The sequence below is a fragment of the Oncorhynchus keta genome, unplaced genomic scaffold (genome assembly GCF_023373465.1).
Source record: "Oncorhynchus keta strain PuntledgeMale-10-30-2019 unplaced genomic scaffold, Oket_V2 Un_contig_1875_pilon_pilon, whole genome shotgun sequence".
Classification (NCBI taxonomy): Eukaryota; Metazoa; Chordata; class Actinopteri; order Salmoniformes; family Salmonidae; genus Oncorhynchus; species Oncorhynchus keta.
Window position 1 is genome coordinate 40,806 of NW_026281089.1, and position 14,732 is coordinate 55,537.

The following is a 14,732-nucleotide window of genomic DNA, read 5'->3' on the forward strand; positions in this document are numbered from 1 at the left end:
AGAGAGAGAGAGAGAGAGAGAGAGAGAGAGAGAGAGAGAGAGAGAGAGAGATGCTACATGCTACCCCTGTAACTCAGAGGTTAAACTGAGTGAGTGATGAATATTTCAGAACCTGTACCAGGACCTGTATCAACAAGAGACTAGAGGCTTACAGTTCTCCAGACAGGCTGGCAGACAGACAGTACGACACAGAGGAGACAGACAGACAGACAGACAGACAGACAGACAGACAGACAGACAGACAGACACGGAGGAGACAGGCTGGTAGACAGACACAGAGGAGACAGACAGTAAGACACAGAGGAGACAGGCTGGTAGACAGACAGACAGTAAGACACAGAGGAGACAGGCTGGTAGACAGACAGTAAGACACAGAGGAGACAGGCTGGCAGACAGACAGTAAAACACAGAGGAGACAGGCTGGTAGACAGACAGACAGACAGTAAGACACAGAGGAGACAGGCTGGTAGACAGACAGACAGTAAAAGACAGAGGCAGGCTGGTAGACAGACAGTAAAAGACAGAGGAGACAGGCTGGCAGACAGACAGACAGTAAAAGACAGAGGCAGGCTGGCAGACAGACAGACAGTAAAAGACAGAGGAGACAGGCTGGGCAACAGACAGACAGTAAAAGACAGAGGAGACAGGCTGGTCGACAGACAGACAGTAAAAGACAGAGGAGACAGGCTGGTCGACAGACAGACAGTAAAAGACAGAGGAGACAGGCCGGCAGACAGACAGACAGTAAAAGACAGAGGAGACAGTCTGGCAGACAGACAGACAGTAAAAGACAGAGGAGAAAGGCTGGCAGACAGACAGACAGTAAAAGACAGAGGAGAAAGGCTGGCAGACAGACAGACAGTAAAAGACAGAGGCAGGCTGGTAGACAGACAGGCAGTAAAAGACAGAGGCAGGCTGGCAGACAGACAGACAGTAAAAGACAGAGGAGACAGGCTGGTAGACAGACAGACAGTAAAAGACAGAGGAGACAGGCTGGTCGACAGACAGACAGTAAAAGACAGAGGCAGGCTGGTAGACAGACAGACAGGGGAGACAGGCTGGCAGGCAGACAGACAGACAGTAAAAGACAGAGGAGACAGGCTGGTCGACAGACAGACAGTAAAAGACAGAGGAGAAAGGCTGGCAGACAGACAGACAGTAAAAGTCAGAGGAGACAGGCTGGCAGACAGACAGTAAAAGACAGAGGAGAAAGGCTGGCAGACAGACAGACAGTAAAAGACAGAGGAGACAGGCTGGCCGACAGACAGACAGTAAAAGACAGAGGAGACAGGCTGGTCGACAGACAGACAGTAAAAGACAGAGGAGACAGGCTGGTCGACAGACAGACAGTAAAAGACAGAGGAGAAAGGCTGGTCGACAGACAGACAGTAAAAGACAGAGGAGACAGGCTGGCAGACAGACAGACAGTAAAAGACAGAGGAGACAGGCTGGTCGACAGACAGACAGTAAAAGACAGAGGAGACAGGCCGGCAGACAGACAGACAGTAAAAGACAGAGGAGACAGGCTGGCAGACAGACAGACAGTAAAAGACAGAGGAGAAAGGCTGGCAGACAGACAGTAAAAGACAGAGGAGAAAGGCTGGCAGACAGACAGTAAAAGACAGAGGAGAAAGGCTGGCAGACAGACAGACAGTAAAAGACAGAGGCAGGCTGGTAGACAGACAGGCAGTAAAAGACAGAGGAGACAGGCTGGTCGACAGACAGACAGTAAAAGACAGAGGAGAAAGGCTGGTCGACAGACAGACAGTAAGACACAGAGAAGACAGGCTGGTAGACAGACAGGAAAACAGAGAGGAGACAGGCTGGTAGACAGACAGTAAAAGACAGAGGAGACAGGCTGGTAGACAGACAGACAGTAAAAGACAGAGGCAAGCTGGTAGACAGACAGACAGTAAAACACAAAGGAGACAGGCTGGCAGACAGACAGACAGTAAAAGACAGAGGCAGGCTGGTAGACAGACAGACAGTAAAAGACAGAGGCAAGCTGGTAGACAGACAGACAGTAAAACACAAAGGAGACAGGCTGGCAGACAGACAGACAGTAAAAGACAGAGGCAGGCTGGTAGACAGACAGACAGTAAAAGACAGAGGCAGGCTGGTAGACAGACAGACAGTAAAAACACAAAGGAGACAGGCTGGCAGACAGACAGACAGTAAAAGACAGAGACAGGCTGGTAGACAGACAGACAGTAAAAGACAGAGGCAGGCTGGTAGACAGACAGACAGTAAAACACAAAGGAGACAGGCTGGCAGACAGACAGACAGTAAAAGACAGAGGCAGGCTGGTAGACAGACAGACAGTAAAAGACAGAGGCAGGCTGGTAGACAGACAGACAGTAAAACACAAAGGAGACAGGCTGGCAGACAGACAGACAGTAAAAGACAGAGGCAGGCTGGTAGACAGACAGACAGTAAAACACAAAGGAGACAGGCTGGCAGACAGACAGACAGTAAAAGACAGAGGCAGGCTGGTAGACAGACAGACAGTAAAAGACAGAGACAGGCTGGTAGACAGACAGACAGTAAAACACAAAGGAGACAGGCTGGCAGACAGACAGACAGTAAAAGACAGAGGCAGGCTGGTAGACAGACAGACAGTAAAAGACAGAGGCAAGCTGGTAGACAGACAGACAGTAAAACACAAAGGAGACAGGCTGGCAGACAGACAGACAGTAAAAGACAGAGGCAGGCTGGTAGACAGACAGACAGTAAAAGACAGAGGCAAGCTGGTAGACAGACAGACAGTAAAACACAAAGGAGACAGGCTGGCAGACAGACAGACAGTAAAAGACAGAGGCAGGCTGGTAGACAGACAGACAGTAAAAGACAGAGGCAGGCTGGTAGACAGACAGACAGTAAAAGACAGAGGAGACAGGCTGGTCGACAGACAGACAGTAAAACACAGAGACAGGCTGGTAGACGACAGACAGACAGTAAAAGACAGAGACAGGCTGGCAGACAGACAGACAGACAGACAGTAAAACACAAAGGAGACAGGCTGGCAGACAGACAGACAGACAGACAGTAAAAGACAGAGACAGGCTGGCAGACAGACAGACAGACAGACAGTAAAACACAAAGGAGACAGGCTGGTAGACAGACAGACAGACAGTAAAAGACAGAGACAGGCTGGTAGACAGACAGACAGTAAAAGACAGACAGACAGACAGACAGACAGACAGACAGACAGACAGACAGACAGACAGACAGTAAAACACAGAGACAGGCTGGTAGACATATAATAAACACACAGTAGCAGTCATCTCCTGCTACTGAAGGACTGGACAGTGTGTGTGTGTGTGTGTGTGTGTGTGTGAGTGTGTGTGTGTGTGTGTGTGTGTGTGTGTGTGTGTGTGTGTGTGTGTGTGTGTGTGTGTGTGTGTGTGTGTGTGTGTGTGTGTGTGTGTGTGTGTGTGTGTGTGTAAAGGTGACAGTGTCATGGTGGTCTCTCTCTATTAATAGGAGACTCAACCAACCAACCAACGCTGTACAGAGTTACGATGTCACGTACATTCCTCAGGGAGGGGCTGGAAGGACGACGGAGATGTTTCTCTGTGTCTGTGTGTGTGTGTGTGTGTGTGTGTGTGTGTGTGTGTGTGTGTGTGTGTGTGTGTGTGTGTGTGTGTGTGTGTGTGTGTGTGTGTGTGTGTCTGTGAGTCTGTGTCTGTGTCTGTGTGTGTGTCTGTGTGTCTGTGTCTGTGTGTGTGTCTGTGTGTGTGTGTGTGTGTGTTTCTGCTCGACAAACATCTAAAGTATGTTGACAAATATGCCTGAAGACTCAGGATGCTTAGTGGTAAACCCTGGTAGCCTGAAGACTCAGGATGCGTAGCCTGAAGACTCAGGATGCTTAGTGGTAAACCCTGGTAGCCTGAAGACACAGGATGCTTGGTGGTAAACCCTGGTAGCCTGAAGACACAGGATGCTTAGTGGTAAACCCTGGTAGCCTGAAGACACAGGATGCTTAGTGGTAAACCCTGGTAGCCTGAAGACACAGGATGCTTGGTGGTAAACCCTGGTAGCCTGAAGACACAGGATGCTTAGTGGTAAACCCTGGTAGCCTGAAGACACAGGATGCTTAGTGGTAAACCCTGGTAGCCTGAAGACACAGGATGCTTGGTGGTAAACCCTGGTAGCCTGAAGACTCAGGATGCTTGGTGGTAAACCCTGGTAGCCTGAAGACTCAGGATGCTTGGTGGTAACTCCTGGTAGCTCGAAGACACAGGATGCTTGGTGGTAGGCCCTGGTAGCCTGAAGACACAGGATGCTTGGTGGTAACTCCTGGTAGCTCGAAGACACAGGATGCTTGGCACCCTATCCTCTACATACAACAGTGCACTACTTTTGACCAGGGTCCATAGGAAATAGGGAGCTCTTTGAGATAACCACAGGCTTTGTATAACTGTCTATAAACTAAACTGTGGCAGCAGGATGTGGCTGAGAGGCGAAAACAGCTTTTACAATGGAGCTAACCCCTCCCTGCACATCGCCAGACTATGTCAGAACAACATTCCAGTCATTCATATAGAACACTGTGGACTCACACAGAACCATCAGAACTCTGGGGAACAACAAGTGAATTCTAGAAGCTGATGTGATCTGACTATCATTAATATAGAACACTGTGGACTCACACAGAACCATCAGAACTCTGGGGAACAACAAGTGAATTCTAGAAGCTGATGTGATCTGACTATCATTAATATAGAACACTGTGGACTCACACAGAACCATCAGAACACTGGTGGAACAACAAGTGAATTCTAGAAGCTGATGTGGTCTGACTATCATTAATATAGAACACTGTGGACTCACACAGAACCATCAGAACACACTGTGGACTCACACAGAACCATCAGAACACTGGTGGAACAACAAGTGAATTCTAGAAGCTGATGTGGTCTGACTATCATTAATATAGAACACTGTGGAATCACACAGAACCATCAGAACACTGAGGAACAACAAGTGAATTCTAGAAGCTGATGTGGTCTGACTATCATTAATATAGAACACTGTGGACTCACACAGAACCATCAGAACACTGGTGGAACAACAAGTGAATTCTAGAAGCTCGGAGGGTTTTGATCATGGAATAGTTTTAACATTGGGCATCGGTCTTCTTCATAAATAGTTAGTGAACAGACTGTACTGTTTATATTCGTAGTACTGGTCCAACATGGAATCCTGACAGATGACTACAGTACAGGGGCCTACAGTACATGCTTCACCCACAATCACGCACGCACGCACGCACGCACGCACACACACACACACACACACACACACACACACACACACACACACACACACACACACACACACACACACACACACACACACACACACACACACACACACACACACACACACACACACACACACATTCAGTTTCTATGCTTCAGTCATGCTTTAAATCCAGACCTATGTAAGGAGATGTTGTGTTACTCTGTTAAGTGAAAGGTCTGTTTTAGTATGAGTCTGTATCATGTTTAGTATGACTATATATCATGTTTATTATGAGTCCACATCATGTTTAGTATGAGTCCATATCATGTTTAGTATGAGTCTATATCATGTTTAGTATGAGTCTATATCATGTTTAGTATGAGTCTATATCATGTTTAGTATGAGTCTATATCATGTTTAGTATGAGTCTGTATCATGTTTAGTATGAGTCTATATCCTGTTTAGTATGAGTCTATATCGTGTTTAGTATGAGTCTATATCATGTTTAGTATGAGTCTATATCCTGTTTAGTATGAGTCTATATCCTGTTTAGTATGAGTCTATATCCTGTTTAGTATGAGTCTATATCATGTTTAGTATGAGTCTATATCATGTTTAGTATGACTCTATATCATGTTTAGTATGAGTCCATATCATGTTTAGTATGAGTCTATATCATGTTTAGTATGAGTCTATATCCTGTTTAGTATGAGTCTATATCGTGTTTAGTATGAGTCTATATCATGTTTAGTATGAGTCTATATCCTGTTTAGTATGAGTCTATATCCTGTTTAGTATGAGTCTATATCATGTTTAGTATGAGTCTATATCATGTTTAGTATGACTCTATATCATGTTTAGTATGAGTCCATATCATGTTTAGTATGAGTCTATATCATGTTTAGTATGAGTCTGTATCATGTTTTTAGTATGAGTCTATATCCTGTTTAGTATGAGTCTATATCATGTTTAGTATGAGTCTATATCCTGTTTAGTATGAGTCTATATCGTGTTTAGTATGAGTCTATATCATGTTTAGTATGAGTCTATATCCTGTTTAGTATGAGTCTATATCCTGTTTAGTATGAGTCTATATCATGTTTAGTATGAGTCTATATCATGTTTAGTATGACTCTATATCATGTTTAGTATGAGTCCATATCATGTTTAGTATGAGTCTATATCCTGTTTAGTATGAGTCTATATCATGTTTAGTATGAGTCTGTATCATGTTTAGTATGAGTCTATATCGTGTTTAGTATGAGTCCATATCATGTTTAGTATGAGTCCATATCATGTTTAGTATGAGTCTATATCCTGTTTAGTATGAGTCCATATCATGTTTAGTATGAGTCTATATCATGTTTAGTATGAGTCTGTATCATGTTTAGTATGAGTCTATATCATGTTTAGTATGAGTCCATATCATGTTTAGTATGAGTCTATATCATGTTTAGTATGAGTCCATATCATGTTTAGTATGAGTCCATATCATGTTTAGTATGAGTCTATATCATGTTTAGTATCAGTCTATATCATGTTTAGTATGACTCTATATCATGTTTATTATCGGTCGGTCGGTCTGTCTGTCAGTAGGCCTCTGTCTGTCTGTCTGTAGGCCTCTGTCTGTAGGCCTCTGTCTGTCTGTCTGTCTGTCTGTCTGTCTGTCTGTCTGTCTGTCTGTCTGTCTCTGTCTGTCTGGTCTGTCTGTCTGTCTGTAGGCCTCTGTCTGTCGGTCTGTCTGTCTGTCTGTCTGTCTGTCTGTCTGTCTGTAGGCCTCTGTCTGTCTGTCTGTCTGTAGGCCTCTGTCTGTAGGCCTCTGTCTGTCTGTCTGTCTGTCTGTAGGCCTCTGTCTGTCTGTCTGTCTGTAGGCCTCTGTCTGTCTATCTTCAGACCCTGAATCCCCTCATCCAATTGATTGGTCACACATTCACAGATCCCAGTCTGTCTAGCCACTGATTCTCTCTGGCATCATGTGATGCCAGCATGACTCTTCTAACCACATCACAGGCCTCTAAAAGATGGCTGACTGTGTCCTACGTTACTGACACAGAGATATTATAGAGGGAGATGGCTGACTGTGTCCTACAGTAGTGACACAGAGAGAGATATAGAGAGAGATGGCTGACTGTGTCCTACAGTAGTGACACAGAGAGAGATATAGAGGGAGATGGCTGACTGTGTCCTACAGTAGTGACACAGAGATATTATAGAGGGAGATGGCTGACTGTGTCCTACAGTACTGAGACAGAGAGATACATCATAGAGAGAGATGGCTGACTGTGTCCTACAGTACTGAGACAGAGAGATATATCATAGAGAGAGATGGCTGACTGTGTCCTACAGTAGTGACACAGAGAGAGATATAGAGGGAGATGGCTGACTGTGTCCTACAGTACTGAGACAGAGAGAGATATTATAGAGGGAGATGGCTGACTGTGTCCTACAGTACTGAGACAGAGAGAGATATCATAGAGAGAGATGGCTGACTGTGTCCTACAGTAGTGACACAGAGAGAGATATAGAGGGAGATGGCTGACTGTGTCCTACAGTACTGAGACAGAGATATTATAGAGGGAGATGGCTGACTGTGTCCTACAGTACTGAGACAGAGAGAGATATCATAGAGAGAGATGGCTGACTGTGTCCTACAGTAGTGACACAGAGAGAGATATAGAGGGAGATGGCTGACTGTGTCCAACAGTACTGAGACAGAGATATTATAGAGGGAGATGGCTGACTGTGTCCTACAGTACTGAGACAGAGATATTATAGAGGGAGATGGCTGACTGTGTCCTACAGTAGTGAGACAGAGAGAGATATAGAGGGAGATGGCTGACTGTGTCCTACAGTAGTGAGACAGAGATATCCTAGAGAGAGATGGCTGACTGTGTCCTACAGTAGTGAGACAGAGAGAGATATAGAGGGAGATGGCTGACTGTGTCCTACAGTACTGAGACAGAGAGAGATATCCTAGAGAGAGATGGCTGACTGTGTCCTACAGTAGTGACACAGAGAGAGATATAGAGGGAGATGGCTGACTGTGTCCTACAGTAATGAGACAGAGAGAGATATAGAGGGAGATGGCTGACTGTGTCCTACAGTACTGAGACAGAGAGAGATATAGAGGGAGATGGCTGACTGTGTCCTACAGTACTGAGACAGAGAGAGATATAGAGAGAGATGGCTGACTGTGTCCTACAGTACTGAGACAGAGATATCATAGAGGGAGATGGCTGACTGTGTCCTACAGTAGTGAGACAGAGAGAGATATAGAGGGAGATGGCTGACTGTGTCCTACAGTACTGAGACAGAGAGAGATATAGAGGGAGATGGCTGACTGTGTCCTACAGTACTGAGACAGAGATATTATAGAGGGAGATGGCTGACTGTGTCCTACAGTACTGAGACAGAGATATTATAGAGGGAGATGGCTGACTGTGTCCTACAGTACTGAGACAGAGATATTATAGAGGGAGATGGCTGACTGTGTCCTACAGTACTGAGACAGAGATATTATAGAGGGAGATGGCTGACTGTGTCCTACAGTAGTGAGACAGAGAGAGAGAGTTATAGAGGGAGATGGCTGACTGTGTCCTACAGTACTGAGACAGAGAGAGTTATAGAGGGAGATGGCTGACTGTGTCCTACAGTACTGAGACAGAGATATTATAGATATTATAGGGAGATGGCTGACTGTGTCCTACAGTACTGAGACAGAGATATTATAGAGGGAGATGGCTGACTGTGTCCTACAGTACTGAGACAGAGATATTATAGACAGGGAGATGGCTGACTGTGTCCTACAGTACTGAGACAGAGATATTATAGAGGGAGATGGCTGACTGTCCTGAGACAGAGACTAATGGAATACTGTCTAGTGGACAGTGATAATATAAGCATGATGAGAAAAGACTGATGCCATCCATGCCCGTTGCTACGCAATATGATTAAATTGATGAAGTAGGCATTCCATTCCATAGTATAGTGTTGTATCATATAGTATAGTATAGTGTTGTATCATATAGTATAGTACAGTATAGTATAGTATAGTGTAGTGGTGTATCATGTAGTATAGCATAGTATAGTATAGTGTTGTATCATATAGTATAGTACAGTATAGTATAGTATAGTGTTGTATCATATAGTATAGTACAGTATAGTATAGTATAGTGTAGTGGTGTATCATGTAGTATAGTATCATATAGTGTTGAATCATATAGTATAGTATAGCATAGTGTAGCATAGTATAACGTAGCATAGTATAGTATAGTATAGTATAGTATAGTATAGTGTTGTATCATATAGTATAGTATAGTGTTGTATCATATAGTATAGTATAGTATAGTGTTGTATCATACAGTATAGTATAGTGTTGTATCATATAGTATAGTATAGTGTTGTATCATATAGTATAGTATAGTGCTGTGTCATATTGTGCAGTATAGTATAGTGCTGTGTCATATTGTGTAGTATAGTATAGTGCTGTGTCATATTGTGTAGTATAGTATAGTGCTGTGTCATATTATGTAGTATAGTATAGTGTTGTATCACATAGTATAGTATCATATAGTATAGTATAGTGTTGTATCACATAGTATAGTGTCGTATAGTATAGTGTTGTATCATATTGTATAGTATTTTATAGTATAGTATCATATAGTATAGTATCATATCATATTGTACAGTAAAGTATAATGTTGTATAGTATAGCGTTGTATCATATTGTATAGTAAAGTATCATATTGTATAGTATAATATGGTATAGTGTTGTATCATATAGTGTCGTATCATATAGTATAGTGTTGTATAGTGTAGTGTAGTATTGTATCATATAGTATAGTGTTGTATAGTGTAGTGTAGTGTTGTATCATATAGCGTCGTATCATATAGTATAGTGTTGTATAGTGTAGTGTAGTGTTGTATCATATAGTATCATATAGTATAGTGTTGTATAGTATAGTGTTGTATAGTATAGTATAGTATTGTATCATATAGTATAGTGTTGTATAGTGTAGTGTATTGTATCATATAGTATCATATAGTATAGTGTTGTATAGTGTAGTGTAGTATTGTGTTGTATAGTATAGTGTTGTATAGTGTAGTGTAGTGTTGTATCATAGTGTTGTATAGTGTAGTGTAGTGTTGTATCATATAGTATAGTGTTGTATAGTATAGTGTAGTATTGTATCATAGTGTTGTATAGTGTAGTGTAGTGTTGTATCATATAGTATGGTGTTGTATAGTGTAGTGTAGTGTTGTATCATATAGTATAGTGTTGTATAGTGTAGTGTAGTGTTGTATCATATAGTATAGTGTTGTATAGTGTAGTCTTACCTGTGCGATTCTGCATTTCAGCTCAGCTCTCTCCAGTTCCCAGACACATCTGTCCTTAGTGTACTGCAGCTGTAGCTCGCTCCTCTTCGACTCCTCTCTCTTCACCTCTAGCTGCACCTCCTCCACTACAGTCTTCAGATCCAACAAAATCCTTCTGTTCTCCCCACCCTGAGAATCAACACAGCAGAACAGAGTTCGCTGTAGTTGGTGACCCACAATACATACATTCAGAAACACTCAGAAACCAATAAAACAAAATCGTAGTGCAACAAGTAGTGAACCAGATGTATCATCTAAAACTTAGAATAAAATATCTCCCTGTGCTGAAGTGTGAAATTATTTCCATTAGGCCTACTTGTATCTCAGCAACTTGTCTTAAAAGTATCTCATTCTCTCGTATCCATTCTTCCTTGTCCTGTCCGTGGCGCTTCTCTCGTATCCATTCTTCCTTGTCCTGTCCGTGGCGTTTCTTTAAGTGTTCAAACTTCTTTTTCAGGCGGGAGTGATGAGTCCCTGGCTCTTGCGCCCGAACTTGTCCCCGAGGAAGCTCCAGTGACGTTCCAACCGTTCCAGGATGAGACTGTTCGTAGAACTGAGTGGCTGTTGGCGGGGAGGAGAACGTCCTGAACGGGCTGCGACTCTTCCCTCTGCCGCTCTCTCTTTCTCTTTCCAGGCGCGAGCAGGGAACGAATTCCCAGTCCTGCGCTGGCACGTACCCGCCGCCGCCGCCTCCTCCACTACGCAAATCTGACCCATTTCCGAACGCAGCATTCCACATTTCTCAACGTGCAGAGACAAACAAACACAAACTGATGACAGCCTTCGGTTGACCGGTGCCTTCGGTTGTAGTTGCAGCAGCAGCAGCATAATTATCCGAAGGCGGCGATTTCCCCGGCGGTGTCCGTGGCTCTCAACGCTGAACCAGCAGCAGTTCCAGCCCATATGCAGCGACGTGCGTATTTGTCCCTTCCATGTCACCGCGCCGTGCCAAAGGTCAACAATCGGTCATTATGCTGCGGAACTCTACTGATGCTATCTGGATTTATTATCCAAACTTATGTAGGCTGTTCATTATTCCTACATTGAAAAGTATAATGCTAGTAAAGTAAAATGCTACGGCTTTCGCCTCGGCTACTGCCCTGTCCAGTGCACCGTGTGGGTGAAGAACACCCAGGAGGTTGTTGTTACGTGGACAGGACGAGTACCCAATAATACACATAGCCCACTGATGTAAGAGCTGAGGACTATTTTTACACCCTGTAACCACGCATATCCTTTTACTCAATAACCCCACTGTGTAGCGTAGACTACTAAGTAACGGAGCCGGGAGTAGGTCGCGCGGAAGCCACCGGTTGAAGCGGTATTAATCACGTCTGTTTTTACTACCGGGACCACTATGTCGCGGGCTCTAAAGAAGTTGTGACTGCGGAATGTGGATCAAGTGGTAGACTGAGGCTATACAAACGGGTTGTGACCGGGACCATAGCGATAAATATGTTCAGCCTCGCTGGTTATAGCCTAACGGTTGTTTATTACCGGGACCATAGCGATAAGTGTGTTCAGCCTCGCTGGTTATAGCCTAACGGTTGTTTATTACCGGGACCATAGCGATAAATGTGTTCAGCTCGCTGGTTATAGCTTAACGGTTGTTTATTACCGGGACCATAGCGATAAATGTGTTCAGCTCGCTGGTTATAGCCTAACGGTTGTTTATTACCGGGACCATAGCGATAAATGTGTTCAGCTCGCTGGTTATAGCCTAACGGTTGTTTATTACCGGGACCATAGCGATAAATGTGTTCAGCTCGCTGGTTATAGCCTAACGGTTGTTTATTACCGGGACCATAGCGATAAATGTGTTCAGCTCGCTGGTTATAGCCTAACGGTTGTTTATTACCGGGACCATAGCGATAAATGTGTTCAGCTCGCTGGTTATAGCCTAACGGTTGTTTATTACCGGGACCATAGCGATAAATGTGTGCAGCTCGCTGGTTATAGCCTAACGGTTGTTTATTACCGGGACCATAGCGATAAATGTGTGCAGCTCGCTGGTTATAGCCTAACGGTTGTTTATTACCGGGACCATAGCGATAAGTGTGTTCAGCTCGCTGGTTATAGCCTAACGGTTGTTTATTGGCTTCACACGCAGAATCAGAAGCCAAATGTTGCACAGCCTGTCAATGTGCGCGCGCACGCACACACACACACACACACACACACACACACACACACACACACACACACACACACACACACACACACACACACACACACACACAGTAGCCAAGCCAAACACTAGAACCACGTTTCTGTTTTCGCAGTTAGTTTGCATCCTATTTTGATACGAGGCTGTGCTCCGTTATTTCACAAGACCTTTCATTGCCTTCGAATCTCTGAATAGATTCAGGACATCTGAAAACATCTTACCTGTTATGCAATGTCCAGCTGTGTAATATCTTATTAAAGATCTCCAAAAAAACAAAAACACCAAAATAAGCTATCCAGAAAAACTGGTCTTTCTGGTCAATTGTTAATGAAAATCAGAGTGGTCCCTAAATCCAACGGAAATAACCGTCTTGGTCAGAGCTCTCTATATCTTTTCTTGATGCATTTTTTTTTCATTGGACAACTCGACCAGACGAGCCACGAAAGCCCCGCGTACTTCTCCCTCACAGCTGGTCTTAATACCGTTTATGACGTCATATCCCCACCGCCGGATGAGAATCGCCGTGTGTTCCCAGCCCCGCCCCCGCCCCGCCCCCCGTCTCAGTGGCCAGTAGAATTTACGGGATAAACAATTCCATATCCAGCACAAATCAAATGTTATTGGTCATGTGCACATATTTTAGCAGATGTTATCGCAGTTGTAGAGAAATGCCTATGTTTTCTAGGTCCAACAGTGCAGTAATACCTAACAAAAACACAACAATACACCCAAAAATATCAGAACGAGCAGTGGCATGTATGTATATGATGGTGTGTATATATATATACATTATGACAGGATAGGAATAGAAAAGGAGTGTTCAGCAGTAGTTATATAGGAAGAGCCTTGACTAGAATATATATATATATATACATATATATATACATACCGGGCCACTGTGTCGCGGGCTCTAAAGAAGTTGTGACTGCGGAATGTGGATCAGGTGGTAGACTAAGGCTATACAAACAGGTTGTGACCGATAAATGTGTTCAGCTCGCTGGTTATAGCCTAACGGTTGTTTATTGGCTTCACACGCAGAATCAGAAGCCAAATTTTGCACAGCCTGTCAATATATATATATATATGTAACAGTATAACTTTAGACCGTCCCCTCGCCCATACCTGGGCGCGAACCAGGGACCCTCTGCACACATCAACAACAGTCACCCCTCGAAGCATCGTTACCCATCGCTCCACAAAAGCCACGGCCCTTGCAGAGCAAGGGGAACTACTACTTCAAGGTCTCAGAGTAAGTGACGTCACCGATTGAGACGCTATTTAGCGCGCACCACCGCTAACTAAGCCAGCCGTTTCACATTCGTTACATATATATATATATGAAGTGGGTAAAACAGTATATAAACATTATTAAAGTGACCAATGTTCAATGACTATGTACATGGATCAGCATTTACTAGTTTTCATTTAGTTTATTTAGCAAATGTTTCTTACTTACTTATTTAAAACTCTGCATTGTTGGTTAAGGGCTCATAAGTAAGTATTTCACAGTACTCCAGGTTCTGTTGATGGATTAGGTGTCCTCAACACTGCTATACTCCAGGTTCTGTTGATGGATTAGGTGTCCTCAACACTGCTATACTTCAGGTTCTGTTGATGGTTTGGTGTCCCTAACACTGCTATACTCCAGGTTCTGTTGATGGATTAGGTGTCCCTAACACTGCTATACTCCAGGTTCTGTTGATGGATTAGGTGTCCCTAACACTGCTATACTCCAGGTTCTGTTGATGGTTTGGTGTCCCTAACACTGCTATACTCCAGGTTCTGTTGATGGTTTGGTGTCCCTAACACTGCTATACTCCAGGTTCTGTTGATGGATTAGGTGTCCTTAACACTGGTATACTTCAGGTTCTGTTGATGGATTAGGTGTCCCTAACACTGTTATACTCCAGGTTCTGTTGATGGATTAGGTGTCCCTAACACT

The 14,732-nt window shown here is 43.8% G+C and overlaps 1 protein-coding gene across 1 annotated transcript in view; it reads right to left on the minus strand.

Annotated features, from left to right (window-relative positions):
* Window positions 1–11,842, minus strand: part of LOC127920263 (mucin-5AC-like) — a 48,716-nt gene extending 36,874 nt beyond the window's left edge. The window contains 2 exon segments of the mRNA XM_052504167.1: window positions 10,585–10,752; window positions 10,940–11,842. Coding sequence (XP_052360127.1) covers window positions 10,585–10,752; window positions 10,940–11,362 — 591 coding nt within the window. The 5' untranslated portion in view covers window positions 11,363–11,842.
* Between the last annotated feature and the right edge of the window lie 2,890 nt (window positions 11,843–14,732).